Source organism: Ammospiza caudacuta, chromosome 2 (genome assembly GCF_027887145.1).
Source record: "Ammospiza caudacuta isolate bAmmCau1 chromosome 2, bAmmCau1.pri, whole genome shotgun sequence".
Lineage (NCBI taxonomy): Eukaryota > Metazoa > Chordata > Aves > Passeriformes > Passerellidae > Ammospiza > Ammospiza caudacuta.
In genome coordinates, this window is record NC_080594.1 from 42,101,663 (window position 1) to 42,115,845 (window position 14,183).

Genomic DNA, 14,183 nt, shown 5'->3' on the forward strand with positions numbered 1-14,183 from the left:
TGTCTCTTGATTTAGATGAGACCTATCAAGGTCCAGGTGGCTGGATCTGGGCTGCTGTCAACAGCACTTGTTTTTTTGAGTTGTTCTCTGTGACTTCAGAGACACCTGCACACCAGTGAGGAGAGGGGAGCTCAGCACCGCTGACCATCGATGTAGCCATCACTGCCACTTGCCAGAGGGTGAACTTCACCCGACTGCCACATAAAATATCACTCATATCACTGAGCTACATCCTGGTGGACAGCATTAAACCTGTGACTTCCAAATCTGTTTCTGAAGCCTCCTGCATCCCTAGCCGTGGATAACCATTAGCTTCCACAGGAAGAGATCAGATGGTTCTGGACCTGAAAGGGGAATTTCACAACTGTTAGAGCTTGCAATCAGTCTCAAGAACTCTATTCCAGAACTGCAAATTTTTTTATACCTGTAGTCACTTAAAAATTAGGAAGAGCAGTATGATTTTGCAAATGTCTTGTCACCTAGATGATATTTTTCTGGGACATTTCCTAAGTGGTTTAAAATATTCTATCAAGTATATGTATTATATTCTATCAAGTATATGTTTACACTGGGCTTTGCCAAGATGGTAACACAGATATCCTCTTGGAAGAGTTTAAGCTGTAAAGCAAGGGAGTGATTTTCTAGAGAGCTACGTGGGCATGTTAATTGCCAAGGTTAATAAAAGAGAGATCTCCACGCACCTTAATTCTTAGATGTCCAAATGGAAAGATTTTTATGAGGACTCTAATTTCCAGGGATGCTTGTAAAAAGGTAGCTCACTTTGGGCACTCTAAAATTGAATATATTCAAATCAATTGCAGTCTTAATAAATAGATTAGAAAATGATGAGAGGTACTGGCCAATTCTTTTCCTTTCTCTGATAATGCTGGATTATACCTTAGTGTTATGTAATTTTAAAAAACCAATGAAGACAACAAGATGCTATTTTTAGAAATCTCAGACATGATCAAGGAGTTAAAATAAAATTTTTTAAACAGGGTTTTTATAAGGATGTCAAAACCACTAACCCTTCCTCTGCCCTCGTATGCCATATCACATAGTCTGCAAAAAGAAGGACTGAAAAGCATCCAGACTTCTAAAAACCACCATCTGGCTCTAGCCTGGACAGGTAAGTGAGTAATTTACTCACTAACCAAAGGATTGGCAAAGGTCCTGCCATGACAGCAACCTTCTCCCTGCTCTACATATCCTGGCTCTCTACCTATCCCAGTCCTAACCTGCTGGAAAGGAGGAGCTTTGCTCTGTCCCTTCCTTATTTATAACTTGTTGGGAGCTGGGAGGGAGGGAGGGGTGAGCCAGCTGTGGTGCACCCTGCAGCTGCCTGCCGGTGCCAGCCTCGCAGTCAGCACCACAGATGCCTCCGGAGCAGCGCGGGGGCCGCCTCTGCGCCCTCGGCTTCCTCTGGCTGTGCGCGCTGGTGGAAGCAAAGACCAGAACCTACTACCTTGGGATTGTGGAAGAGAATTGGGACTATGCACCATCTGGGAAAAATCTGATCACAGGGCAAAGCCTCCTAGAGGACAAGTAAGTGACTGGGGGCTTGGGTAAGCTGGAGGTGTACCAGCAACGCCAAAACAAAATCGGTTCATGTGGTCATTCTGCGGCAAATGTCTTAAGATGGCCTTTTCCTTGTTTTTATTCTGTTGATGTTGTCATAGGTGGGAATTCAGTTTCAAGGCAAGACTAGACTTTGATTTCTCTTCCATTGTGGTTGATTAAGCAAGGGGATAGTTAGCATGCATTTGAAGAGTTAATATTTTTTAAAAAGGTATCAAGTACAGGCTCAAAATCCCCTACCTGTATTTCATAGAGATGGAGGTATCCCTGGGTCTTGGTATCAAAAAGCAAACTGCAGGTTTGCTATAACCAAGCACAGTCTTTGCAGTAAAACACAAAACCCTGTTTACTGGCATTTTATGTAATTTTAAGTATTTCCCCTGATAAAATTTGGGAAACTTGGTAAGATATCATGAAATTCAGATGTGTATGGTACCTATGAATGGGATACAAGTCCCTATGGTCAGAGAGAATTCCTGGTGATCTCTGAAAATGGGGAGCGCAGGTGAGTGCTGTGATGGATTCTGCCTTGGCCAGTGAAATGTGGCTGGGGCTGGCTGTGTGTTCCTCCCAGAGCAGGAGAGCTGGCCTGGATGTTCCATGGAGATGGCTCCGATGCCTGGTGCCTCTCTAAAGAATCATTTGGGTGGAAGGGACTTCTAAAGGTCCTCTTGTTCACCTTCCCTGCCATGGTCAGGGTCATCTTCAACTAGGTCATAGAAGATTCTTACTTCTGAATCTACTCTCTTTTTGTTGAGAACCATTGCTTCTTACATCATGGGATTCAAATGTGTGGGAATATTTTTAAGATTTCATTGATATTTTGACACACTAGAGGTATTTTGGGGATCTCTCCTCAGTGTCTAGGTTTGGGATTGGAGTGGGAGCTGTGAGGAAGTGAGGAGGTCCTGGTCTCTGTCCCAGGTTTGGAGGCTCACTGGGAGCTAGATGCTGCCTCCCAGAAGCTAGAAATGGAAATGTGCTCTCTGACTTTTCAGGAAATCCCAAGCAAGTCTGCACATGTCTCTAGTGGTAAGTAATTTCAGAATCACTCTTGGATGAATTTCACAAAAGAAACTATTTTGTCACAAGAAGGAGATGAGAAAGACTTTTATTTTTCAACACAAATTTATGCTTACGCTCTTAATAGCTAGAGGTCCCAGATGGCATCCAAGTCAATAGCTATTACATTTATAGGTAGAATTAAGGTTAATAGTTTGTTCCCAGCCCATGAAAACAAGCTTTACTGGCAAAACTGTTCTTAATTTATATTAAATGCCTGAATTTCTCACTTTCCTAACCTTTGTAGCAAAGGATAATTTTCTCCACTCAATAAACTAGAAGATCTCTTACTACAGAGCAGTACAGCATTAACTAAAGAGCAACTACTTATAAATCCACTTCAACTGAGAGGTATTCAATAGATAGATACCACAGAATGATTGGAATCTGTTCTGTAAATTGTACTTTTGAGGCTGTGTGCACTTTGTGCTCCCTGAACATCAAGAGGCACATTTACTTTTAAGTTTGTGACATAAATGCATTTTTTTTTTTACTAAATGGCAACACTTTATGTCTTCAGTCATCATGGCAATGTAATAATTACAGAATGCTAATTACAAAAGGTTTACCCACAGAGGATTTTAATCTAGACTACACATTCAAAGCTGGAGAGATGTTTGTCACAAACTCCCTACATGCAAAATAATTAAGTGATTTTTGTTATTTTACTCCATTTTTAAATCCTGTTGAATTGAGCCAGTATTAAGTGCTGTATTCTGGAATAAGAGTATCTGCATAGGCATGTGGGTTAAATGGTGAACCAGAAATAGCTATTTTGACTATTCAGCTCTTAAGGATAATCTCTAATGTAAATTTAAAACAGTATAATAATGGGCTACTTTTCAGCTAATTAATTGATTCCTATGGATATTATAAAAAAAGTAGTTCATTAGCAAAGTTTAAGGATCAGTTTCCAGGTAGGGATAGGAATGCCTTTTGAGCCATCTTTGTTCTGCAAGCAGCAGCACTCAGGCTCGCTGAGCCAAGCACTTCTGACCTTGTGAAGCAGCCTCACAGCACCCATCTGATGGGGCACTATCCCAGTTTTATTGAGAGCAAAGTGAAGATAAAGAGGTTGCAGACAAGCTGATTATCTTTAAAAGAATTGATGCATACACAAAAAGGAATGTTCCCTTTGATTCCAGCTAGCCCACAGAGATATAATCAAAACCTCTTTTTCCTCAGTACTTCATGAAAATCCTGAATTAGCAAGTGTGCAATGGAAAGTGTTACATTACCTGGATCAGATAGCGACATTTAAGAGATGATTTTCAATGTTGCTTGCCAAAGTCAATAACATCTTCCTCAACCTTTAGTTTTTAGTAGTAAAGAAGATAAAGGGAGCTTTGGTAGCTGATGCATGGAGCTAGAAACCAGGTTCTGGCACAGACACAGCTATGCTGCTCAGTTCCTGCTGTGCTGGTGCTGAGCGAGCTGCCTCTGGAGCCAGGAGTCCTGGTGCTGCATCAGAACCTGCCTGGGTGGGTGTGAGCTGAAGACTGCCTCTCATCAGAGCTGATTAGCCCAAATGAGCCCTGTCTTAGCAGAATTATTCTGCTTGGATGATAATTTTTATTATGCCTAGTCTTACTGCAGTGCTTCAGAATCAGCCTGCTGCTTGCGCAGGCTAAATATCTTGCTGGACATCAGTAATTGTAAAGCAAAAAGACTAATGAGGTTGTTCACCTCTTCCCTTTGTCTTGTCTAAGCTTAAGGCCTCAAGCTGTTCTACCAACTCTCATAATTTGGATTGTTGTGAGTAAAACCAAGACATTTCACTCTCTGTTCTCCCTTCAGAAATTAAACTTACATTTTCTGGAGCACACAGGGCTTTGGAAATCGCAGGTCCAGATGATGGCCACTGAGCGTAGGTGAGCTGTGAAGGTGGTCAGCATCCCTTCCCAACTGACACAGCTGCTGGAAGAGCTGACATCATTAAACCATGCTTGACACAGGGTGCAAGTGCTGACAGTGCTGCTGGATGTGCTGCAGATCCCAGTGGGCTTTTGTGAGTTAGGGTATGGGTATTGCTGCTGCAGGAGGGTGAGCCTGGATGTTTTCTGTTTTCTTTAATGGTCACATGGAAAATGGCCTTCTAAGAGGAAAATATACCTAAGTGTTGTGGTTTGACATCCACCAGTTATTCTTTCCCCACTGAAACTCAGCCCTCAGGATTAAAGTTTAGTTGATAATCCCTTGAATTTACCTTGAAATGAGTTTATATGATGAATGCTTAAATCTTGCTCTGCTGGTGGTAGATGTTAGTAAATTTTGCCTGATGGAGCAGCTCCTCTCTTCTCTTTAGGCCACCAATCCTACATTTATTTATCTGAGCCAAGTCTTGCACCCACCAACACTAACGGGTGGTTTTTTTTAGCATAGCATCAAACATAGTTTGTGCAATTTGCCTGTGAGGAGATCACACCCAGAGGAATGACGGTGAAACTGTCGTCACAGATGCTGCACTAATGGCTGAGTCATTATGAGGCCAAATAACCCAATTGCAACAGCAGAGATGATCATTGTGGGAAGGGTCAACATCAAAAGGGTATTTGAGGTGAAACCCTGGCTCTAATGAAGCCTGAGAGGAGCTTTGTTACTGACTTCAGGGGCAAGTTTATTGTAGGAGGAAAGCCATCATACCACACCAGTGACACCACAGAGCCTCATCTAAGATTTCATGGATTTTATTGACCTCTGTGTCCCATGTGGGTCAGAAAAAGCCTAAAAACATCCTTTGAGGGCTTTATGTCTCTGTCTTTTGAGAACACTCAACTTTGTTGACACTTTGTGGTCAGGGCGCCATTTAGAAAGGTGAGTTGGCACTACTGGTTCCCCTTCCCTGGCCGTCCCTCAAGGACAGATATTACACTGGCCTGAGCATGGAGTCATGGTTTCTTGGAGGGTTACCTTCAACAGGTTACGTGACCCAAGGGTTAAAACAATTGTGGTAGTCTGAAGCCCAGTCCTGGCACTGTCCTGGTTTACTTCAGCCACAGGAAAAATCAGGAACTTTGAGGAAATAAAATGGTTATAGACCCAAACCCAGAGTATGTAAAGAGGATAGAGAGTAAAGAAGGTTTCAGCATCTACAGATTTTAGGGAATAAACTTATAAAGATGGTTGTTTAAACCATAATGATGGTTATGAGTGTAAAGTCTATGGGACTTCAATGGAACAAAAACAATAAAAAGAAATTTTTCATTTGCATGCATTTGCACCCGGGAGTGTACAGTAGGTATTGGGAGTGTTCACTACAGGAGAAAATTTGGGACTTCACATCTAGTAGTTATCCTGAGCGCTGTTTTTCATCCCTCAGTGGTGATTACAGCAGCAAACAAACTCGGCTCCTCAATCTGCGAGGATCTGTCTCCAGGCTACTGAAGAGCTGTTTGCTTGGCCATGCACAAGGTGTCTTCTCATTTCTCAGTGCTCACTGTCACACCATGCTCATGTAAGCACCTCTTGGAAAACACAGCCTCTGTTAGGTTGTAGCCTTCAGATCAAAGGTAACACAAACACATTAAAAACTATGGCAAAAGACGTCTTCTGTGTGATAAAAAAAATGAGTGTAGAAATTGCACTTCACACACAGATCTACCTGGAAATGGCAGATTGTCTGCATGTCTAGTCTTGATCTGAAGTAGAATCTACGTGACACTCTTGTTTTACTCTTTCTCTCTGTGGAAGAGTTGTATTGCTTGTCATTGCAGGGAACTGGATGTCTATAATGATGTTTACACTTGTTTTCAAGAACTAGAGTTTATTCCCTGTTAATAATTCACTGTTCCACTCAGATGCATTTCCAACTTTTCTTGGAACTTTGGAAGTGCTGAGGGGGGTCAAGCACCAAAATGAAATCACACACAGAAATGAAAGCAGGATTTGCATGTCTTTCTCAGTCAGAACAAGACTTTTAATGCCAATTATCTCTGTATGTAACCTCAAGACTGGCCTGACTGCAGAAGATGAAAAGGAATTTAGGAAGTTTGCATGGGTACTGCCCCAGAGGATGGAGTATTCCCCTTTACTGTAGGAAGAAAGGCGGTCTGAACATCATGACTTTATGGACATGAAGTGCAGGCTGACAACTGAGTTGGAGGGAAATAGTTAAAATTTAGAGGAGCAGCTCTTACATCTGCAGATCATAAAGATGGAAGAGGTTCAGACAGTACCATCACAAAGCCACCAGGAGTATGAAGCAGTTTGAAGTGATCAGGAGAATATGAAGAGGCAGGGAGAAGCTTTTTCTTGTGACAAAAGACGAACGACAGATAGGAAACATTTTGGCATTCAGTCCAGTGTGGATATTCCTTCCGCAAAAGGACTGTAAGCACTGTAATGTGAAGTACAGCAACACTTGTAAAGAGGCAAGGAGCTACCAGCTATTTGGGAAGGCTGAGGTGGGCCCCCAAAATTCTCCAGGATGAAATGGGACAGCATGGGCCCCTAGAATGGGACTCAGAACAACCTGAGTGCTCTGTTTTCAGGTACTGAGGGCGACCAAAAGGATGTGCTGAAAATACATCTCTGCACACACAGATCACCTACACTGTGAGTGGCTGCAGCTGATACCCACTGCACCCATTTGAATAGTCCTTCTTTCAGAAAGTGCCACTAAAAGACTTCTTTTCCGACTTTTAGACGGCTTTAAGTAGGAGGCAACCACAGATCCAGATATCATAGCATAGCTTTAGGCACTGGCACTTTCTGAGTGCCTAAGCCTAGAGGGTTTTCTCAGAGGCTTTGAGAAACTGACTGACTTTGATCACTAAATGGATTTTGGGATCACAGTCTATGCATTAAAAGAGGCTAGGCTCATGTAAAGTATTTGACAAAGGCTGACTAAGAAGTGTATTTTTCTGGGGTACAATTCTCCTTCTTCAGAAGACACTGCACAGGGGTGTTATGACAGAGTGTGCAGTGTTGTCTGGACATAAAGACACTCTCATCATAATGAAAGCATGGTGCCACTGCACCAAAATGTTTGGTGGCTGGTGAAATTGGAAAAAAAAATGAGGAAAAATATCTCCTGAAAATAGGGACTTTCTGAAAAAAATGGATTTGGTATTTTTCTAGAGAAAATTTCTTACAATCTATTTTAAAAAATCAATTCATAATTCAAATTAGGACATAGCCATTTGAATACATTGCCATGAGGTAAGGAAGCATGTGCATTTACACTGCACTCCTACTGACACCACCTCCTACTCTGTGGCAAACACTCTGGTAGCAGCTCTTCCCCCAGGTGATAGAAGGTATCTTCTCCTTGGTGAATGTGGTGTGACTTGCCAGGTCTTGCTATGTCCACAGACTACAGACATGCTAATTCACTGAAAATTCAAATTTCCTGGCAACTCATTCCTTAACCCTGTTTTTGGGGTGTATTTATCTGGCATACATTATTCTGTGAAGAAGCAGAATGAGAAGCTTCTGTCCCTTACTCTCCATCCTACCCCACTGTTTCTGCCCTAGCAATATTGGCAATGTTTTAATTGCTGCCAAAACTTGTGGCTTCTTATAAAGTGCACATTTCAAATGAGAAAGTGTACTTTTTGGAGTCTTCTATATCTGGATCACTTCAGGGGTCTGTTTTAGACAGTGATTGTGGAGGTGTAATGGCCACAAGTGGGGGATGTTGTGTGTTATGGTCTCATAGAAATCACAGAATCATAGAAAGGTTTGGGTAGAGGGAGATGTGGATGTTGTGGTGGAGAACTTAAAGCAAATAATGCCTTTCAACTTAGGTGACATCCTCCACTTTGGTTGCTTGCACTTCACAAAGGAATCTAAACAAAATTTGTGAAGCAAGTGAACTGACCAGTCAAAGTCTCACAATAAATATGAAATTGCTTTATTTCTGCCAGTGATACTTCAGAAAAATTTAGTTTGACTTTTTGAGGAAGCATGAAAGTCCAATCAATCTTAAGGCGATGAAAAAGCTCATGGTCAATTATGGTGAAATCTGTCATACAATCCCCTGCTTGCTGTGTAGCAAAGGGTTTAACTTCTGCCTTCATTGAATGTTTTAATTAGGGATGAAGATTGTATATCATATTTACCAGGTGTAACATGGAGAAAATTAGAAAAAGTATTTTATATTATCAGAGATAGGATGAATTGGGTCATCAGTATGATGTTATAGTTAAAAGGGCAAAATTCATTCCCAGTTATGTAAGAAATATTGACTGGGAACATCCCTGGCCCTAGCTGGAATACTTGCCTATTGTGTGTGTTCTTTTCTTCAGACTTCAACAGAAATAGAGAAATGTTTGCTTTCAAAAGAGAGCTTTGCGTAAGGTTTGTGGCCTAAAGAGTGTCGGTGTGCTTGGTTTGTCCAGAATAAGGGTAGGAGGCAATTTAGTCAATTAACTAAAACCTATGCAAGTGTCTGCATAAAAAATAAGTTTCTGATGGTACGTGGCTCCTTTGATCTGAGAGAGAACTTGACTTGAACCAGTGGTTGGAGTGTGGAGCTGGACGATATTAGACTGCAAATGCAATTTAGGCTTCGAAGGGAGCAGGTATTTAAAAGTTATATTATGTTAACCACTGACCATATGGTGGGTTTTCCATCACTTGAAGTTGCTATAAACATAGACTCTGGAATGTGGAAGTTATATATTTCATGCAAAACGCATTTAATGCTACTCTTCCAGGGAGCTGAGCTGGTTGATTAGAATCTCTCTTATTGGCTTTTGAAAAATCTTAATTTGGTTTTATTTTCCTTCTGAACAAGTCATGCTTTCAGAGGTGAGGTTTCAAACCTTCAAAAGAGAGAGAAGCTGTTAAAATTGAGCAGCTTGAGGTTTGAGTGGCTGGTCCTCAATGAAGGCTTGGAGCAAGTGTGCTAAAGACCAGACCTGCAAGTGGGATAATGGTTATTGTACAGAAAGGGGCTTGGAGACCTGATGTACTCCTGAGCTTTAATTCAATTCCACCAGCCAGGGAATTATTTATCTGCACTGCAAGCACCAGTTATTTGATCAGTTCTTAAGATAGGCTTACTGTCTCTCAAATTTTCCTTTCCCAACACCAGGTTTGCAAGCGTGTATGCGACAAGAGGAGCCAACCGGATAGGACGTGTGTACAAAAAGGCCATTTTTAGGCAATTCACGGATGACACTTACTCCCAGGAGATCCCCAAAGCAGCATGGCTGGGGTTCCTTGGCCCAGTCCTCAAGGCAGAAGAAGAAGATGTCTTTATCATCCATCTGAAAAACTTTGCTTCCCGCCCATACTCTGTGCACCCACATGGGGTTTTCTATGACAAGGACTCTGAAGGTAAAATCTGGCTTGCCTTTTCCTCTCTTTTTCCGTGGAGTAACTAACATCATGGCTACAAGTCTGACTTGTCCCAGTATTTATTGTTACTGACACTGACATCAGAGGACTTTAGATCACCCTCTCATAAACTCATCAGTAATTGCAGCTGATGACTAAAACCAGGAACAGCCACATCTCAAAACTTTTTGCCACAAACTTTCGACACCTGGGATAAACCCAGTACTGAAACAGGTTGGATGGGTCTTTTTGCCTGAATTATTTTTCTGAATCATAACTCACCAAAACATGTTACCTCCTTCTTTCTGCCTCTAGTCCATTTGAACAGATGGAGTTCTTGCAACTAAATGTTTTCCTCTCTTTTAGCCTATAGCAGACATGATCTAATTTTCAGAATCCCAGGCCTATGCATGTGTATTTTTGTTAGAGGATTGTGTGGATGTGTCTACATGTGCCTACAGTCAGGATTCTCATCTCTTTCCTGTGAAAAAATACACACTGCTAGATGACAAAATTATAGATGACTGATAAGAGTGAAGAGACTAGGAAGAAATGGAGCCTGTTAATACATTTTTAAAAAGTTCATCTACCAATAAAAAATGGATTTTAACTCCCAATATATTTGTGGTGAGATTGACAGAAATTCTGAGTTTTTTCAAAATTTCTCAATGATTCTGTATTTGTGAATGCTGCTATTATTTTATAAATACAAGTTAAAATAGAATAAATTACACATTTATTTAACAAATGCAACTAGGACAGCTAAAGTCTTCCTTTTTCCTTTTTATGTATTAGGAGCACTTTACCCTGATGGAACTGGCGGTAAAAGCAAAGAGGACGACTTTGTTGTTCCCGGTGGAAATTACACGTACACATGGCCAGTAAGGAAAGATTATTCCCCAACTTTGGCAGACTCAAACTGCTTGACTTGGATTTACCATTCTCACATTGACACACCAAGAGATATTGCATCTGGTTTAATTGGGCCTCTGCTGGTGTGTAAAAAAGGTACTGAGCTAGCAACACTGATAGAGCAAGCCCCTCTGCCAAGCTTGGCATCTTAACAGTCATTTTTGCTTACAGGTTTAAACATGATGGTCTAGAGTCTATCCCTACATAGCCCATAAAAAGGGGCAAGGAATAGATGGGCCATTCCAGGAGCATCCCAGGGTAGGTATTGTAGCTCTGGGACACCCCCCTTCCTGCTCCCCTTTGGCTTCAGATAGATTTGCCTCGGCTGGTGGAGGGACTGCAGCATGCTCTGTGACCATCCCGTCGTGGCTGATACCAGAAATAAGTATTCCCAAACTGGGGAAGTTTCAGGATCAACAAAGGACTTACTACTCAGGAAATCAAATTAGAGCTGGGTGGGTGAATTTGGCTTTAGCATTTACATATTTGAAAGCACAATCTTTGTCATTTTTTCCACATAGAGAGTATGTATTTATTTTTGCTTACAAGTTATATCTTACAACCTTATGGGGATGTGCATGGAACAGCCTGTCCTGTGTATTTTACAGCCTGCTAATGTTGTGCTGGACCTCTTCATCAGCTAAGTCATTGCCACTTCTTCCCCTGGGCACGTGTAACTCTGCCACTCCTTTTCAGTAACTCCCAGAGTACAAAATCAGCCCTGATTTCATACGCAGTACTTCTAAGTGAAGTAAGTTTTATATATGAAGAAGAGAAAGACTTTAATGTGGAAAAGACAAGCCCGGTTTCCAGCTTAACTCACACAATTAAAATGTCTCTGATTTACATTCTCCTTGAGAGCCTTTGAAATCCACAGAACTGAATATATGACACTGAACTGATAACTACAAGATAACACGTGAAGCTAGGAGACAGCATATTCCAAACAACCCTAGCCTGAAAGCCAGATTATCTACATGTTTGGCCTTTAATCATGAAGGAGGATATCTACATGACGTAGTCCTCCAGCTGGTGGTGGTGGACACAGGACTGAGAGCAAGACTCTCTGGGAGCTTTCTCCCAGAGAAGGCAGATGAAAGGACAGTTTTCATGGGATCAGTGATAGACTGATTGGAATGAAGGCTACACTTGCCAGTGGATAATAACAGACTACTCAGTATCACCAGTCCTACAGTCTCAGGTTCCTCCCCATATAAATATGGGGATAAAGATGTTGAACTTAGCTGGAATAAATTCTCTTCATCCTGTTTTCAGCCTTTTAAAATTTAAGTACCTAGTCCTAGATAACTCTCGTGGGCTCCTTGCCAGTCTGTGGACAGTGAGCCACATTTAGAGGGCCACTATGGGGGTATGGTTGAGAATTCATTTCAGTGCTACAGAAATGCAGGCTACCACTCACCACTCCCTAATTCATTGTAAAAAAATACATGGTCACTGGTTTCTGGATAGATCCAGCTCATGACCTGGCTCACTGTGCAGTACCACAGATGCTAAATGACATTGACTAAGGGGACAGGATTGTGTGCAATGGGCCAAAGAGTGGGGAAATGGGACAACAGATATTGGCAGGTGCTTGTGCTCATGTCAGACCAAAGAGATACTGAAATATCAGCTTGACTTAGCTTAGCTTTGCCTTCTGGAGGCACTCACCTGTTCAAAGTCCGATGGAGCGAGGTCAAAATGCCTTAGATGAGCAAAATTAGGTGAAATTCATCCTACCCCGCAGACTGTAGGCAAAGAACTGTATTTCCTCGAGTGTGCCAAGGTTATTGTAATTTTTAAATTGAATCCCACCCAGGCTTTTTTTATCACTTTCCTTTTCGTTTGCAATTTAGGAACTGCAGATGAGACCACAATAGAAGGGACTGGTGCTGCTAATGCTTTTGCCCTGATGTTTAGCATTGTAGATGAAAACTTCAGCTGGTACCTTGATGAGAATATAAACACCTTCTGCTTAGAACCAGACACAGTTAACAAAGAGGATGAAGGTTTCCAGACCAGCAACCGAATGCATGGTGAGAAGGACTTTTGAATAAATGGTGACCTACAGCAGTGATCAGGCTCTTTTCAATACAGTAGGACCCTGTGATGTCTGTCCTTTATCTGTGTCAGCAAGGAATGGGTCAGAATGTTGAAGTAATGTATTGATAAAAACCTCTCCCTAAAAACAGAATGACACTTGCAGAAAGGAGATTTGGCTTTCATGCCCAGCTCTGACATTTGTTTAACATTTTATCTTAGGCAACAGATTTTTGTCCAGCTGTGAAAAGAGCAAAGAAAGTTGCAGGGCAATTTGAGGTGTGTGTATTGAAAGAATTCTCAAAAGGCTTGTGGATGTTGGGCTGGCTGGTATAACCACTCCTGCCCTTCAGAGATATACTGGCCAATGGTACTTTGTGTTAATTGGACATTTGGTGTAAGAAGTTGATTCCAGATATTTCTGTATATTTTGTTTGTTCCAGGGAGCCTAGGAATTAAAATATTTTGCAAAATATGAGTCTCATTCTCCTAGCGTCCTGATATATTCTCAGATGTAGAAGCTAAGGAAGACAGAGCTGACTACACTGATTTGGCTGATAAAATTTTCAAATCTAAATTGCTTGTGCCTGGCATATAATGGTATATTTATGACGTAGGATAAGAGGAAATAGATTTCAGCCATGCTAAATAGCTGCAGAACAAGTTAACTTCATTATCAGGCCTTTTTGGTGATGACTTGGCCTTTGCAACATCTTGATATTACCCAGGATGTTTTTCACAGACATAGACAGATAATTTGGGACATTTGATCATAGAGAGCAGTAAGACATATGTTCAAAATGCTACTCCTTAGCAATGGGACCACAGTCACTTTTCTTTCACCTCTCATAAAGTCTCATGCTTTTGTTTTTAGCAATTAACGGTTATATATATGGCAATCTCCCCGGCTTGGAGATGTGTGCTGACACTTCCATGTCCTGGCACTTGTTTGGCATGGGGGCTGAGATAGACATCCACGCTGCTTATTTCTATGGGCACACATTCACCAGCCGAGACCAGAGGGCCGACGTGGTCGGTCTCTTCCCAGCGACATTCATCACGGCGGAGATGACCCCGGGCAGCCCCGGGAGGTGGCTGATAACCTGCCAGGTCAATGAGCACCTACGAGGTACGCTGCCATAGACCTCCCTCGTCAGCCTCTGCTTTGTTTGGAAGGGAAAACTGAGAGAGGTTTCCAGGCAGAGCAGGATTTGGCGCTTTTTTTGTGTGACTTTGCAACTGTTTCGCCAGATAAACATCATGATAATGAGTTTAGTCACCAGAAATGATACGTGTTGGGCCAAATC

At 41.8% G+C, this 14,183-nt stretch overlaps 1 protein-coding gene across 1 annotated transcript in view; it reads left to right on the plus strand.

Annotated features, from left to right (window-relative positions):
- Positions 1-1,375: 1,375 nt before the first annotated feature.
- HEPHL1 (hephaestin like 1) overlaps positions 1,376-14,183 on the plus strand; it is a 32,325-nt gene continuing 19,517 nt past the window's right edge. Inside the window, exons 1-5 of the mRNA XM_058825407.1 lie at positions 1,376-1,545; positions 9,680-9,924; positions 10,720-10,932; positions 12,693-12,872; positions 13,751-14,005. Coding sequence (XP_058681390.1) covers positions 1,376-1,545; positions 9,680-9,924; positions 10,720-10,932; positions 12,693-12,872; positions 13,751-14,005 — 1,063 coding nt within the window. The remainder of the gene's footprint in view (positions 1,546-9,679; positions 9,925-10,719; positions 10,933-12,692; positions 12,873-13,750; positions 14,006-14,183) is intronic.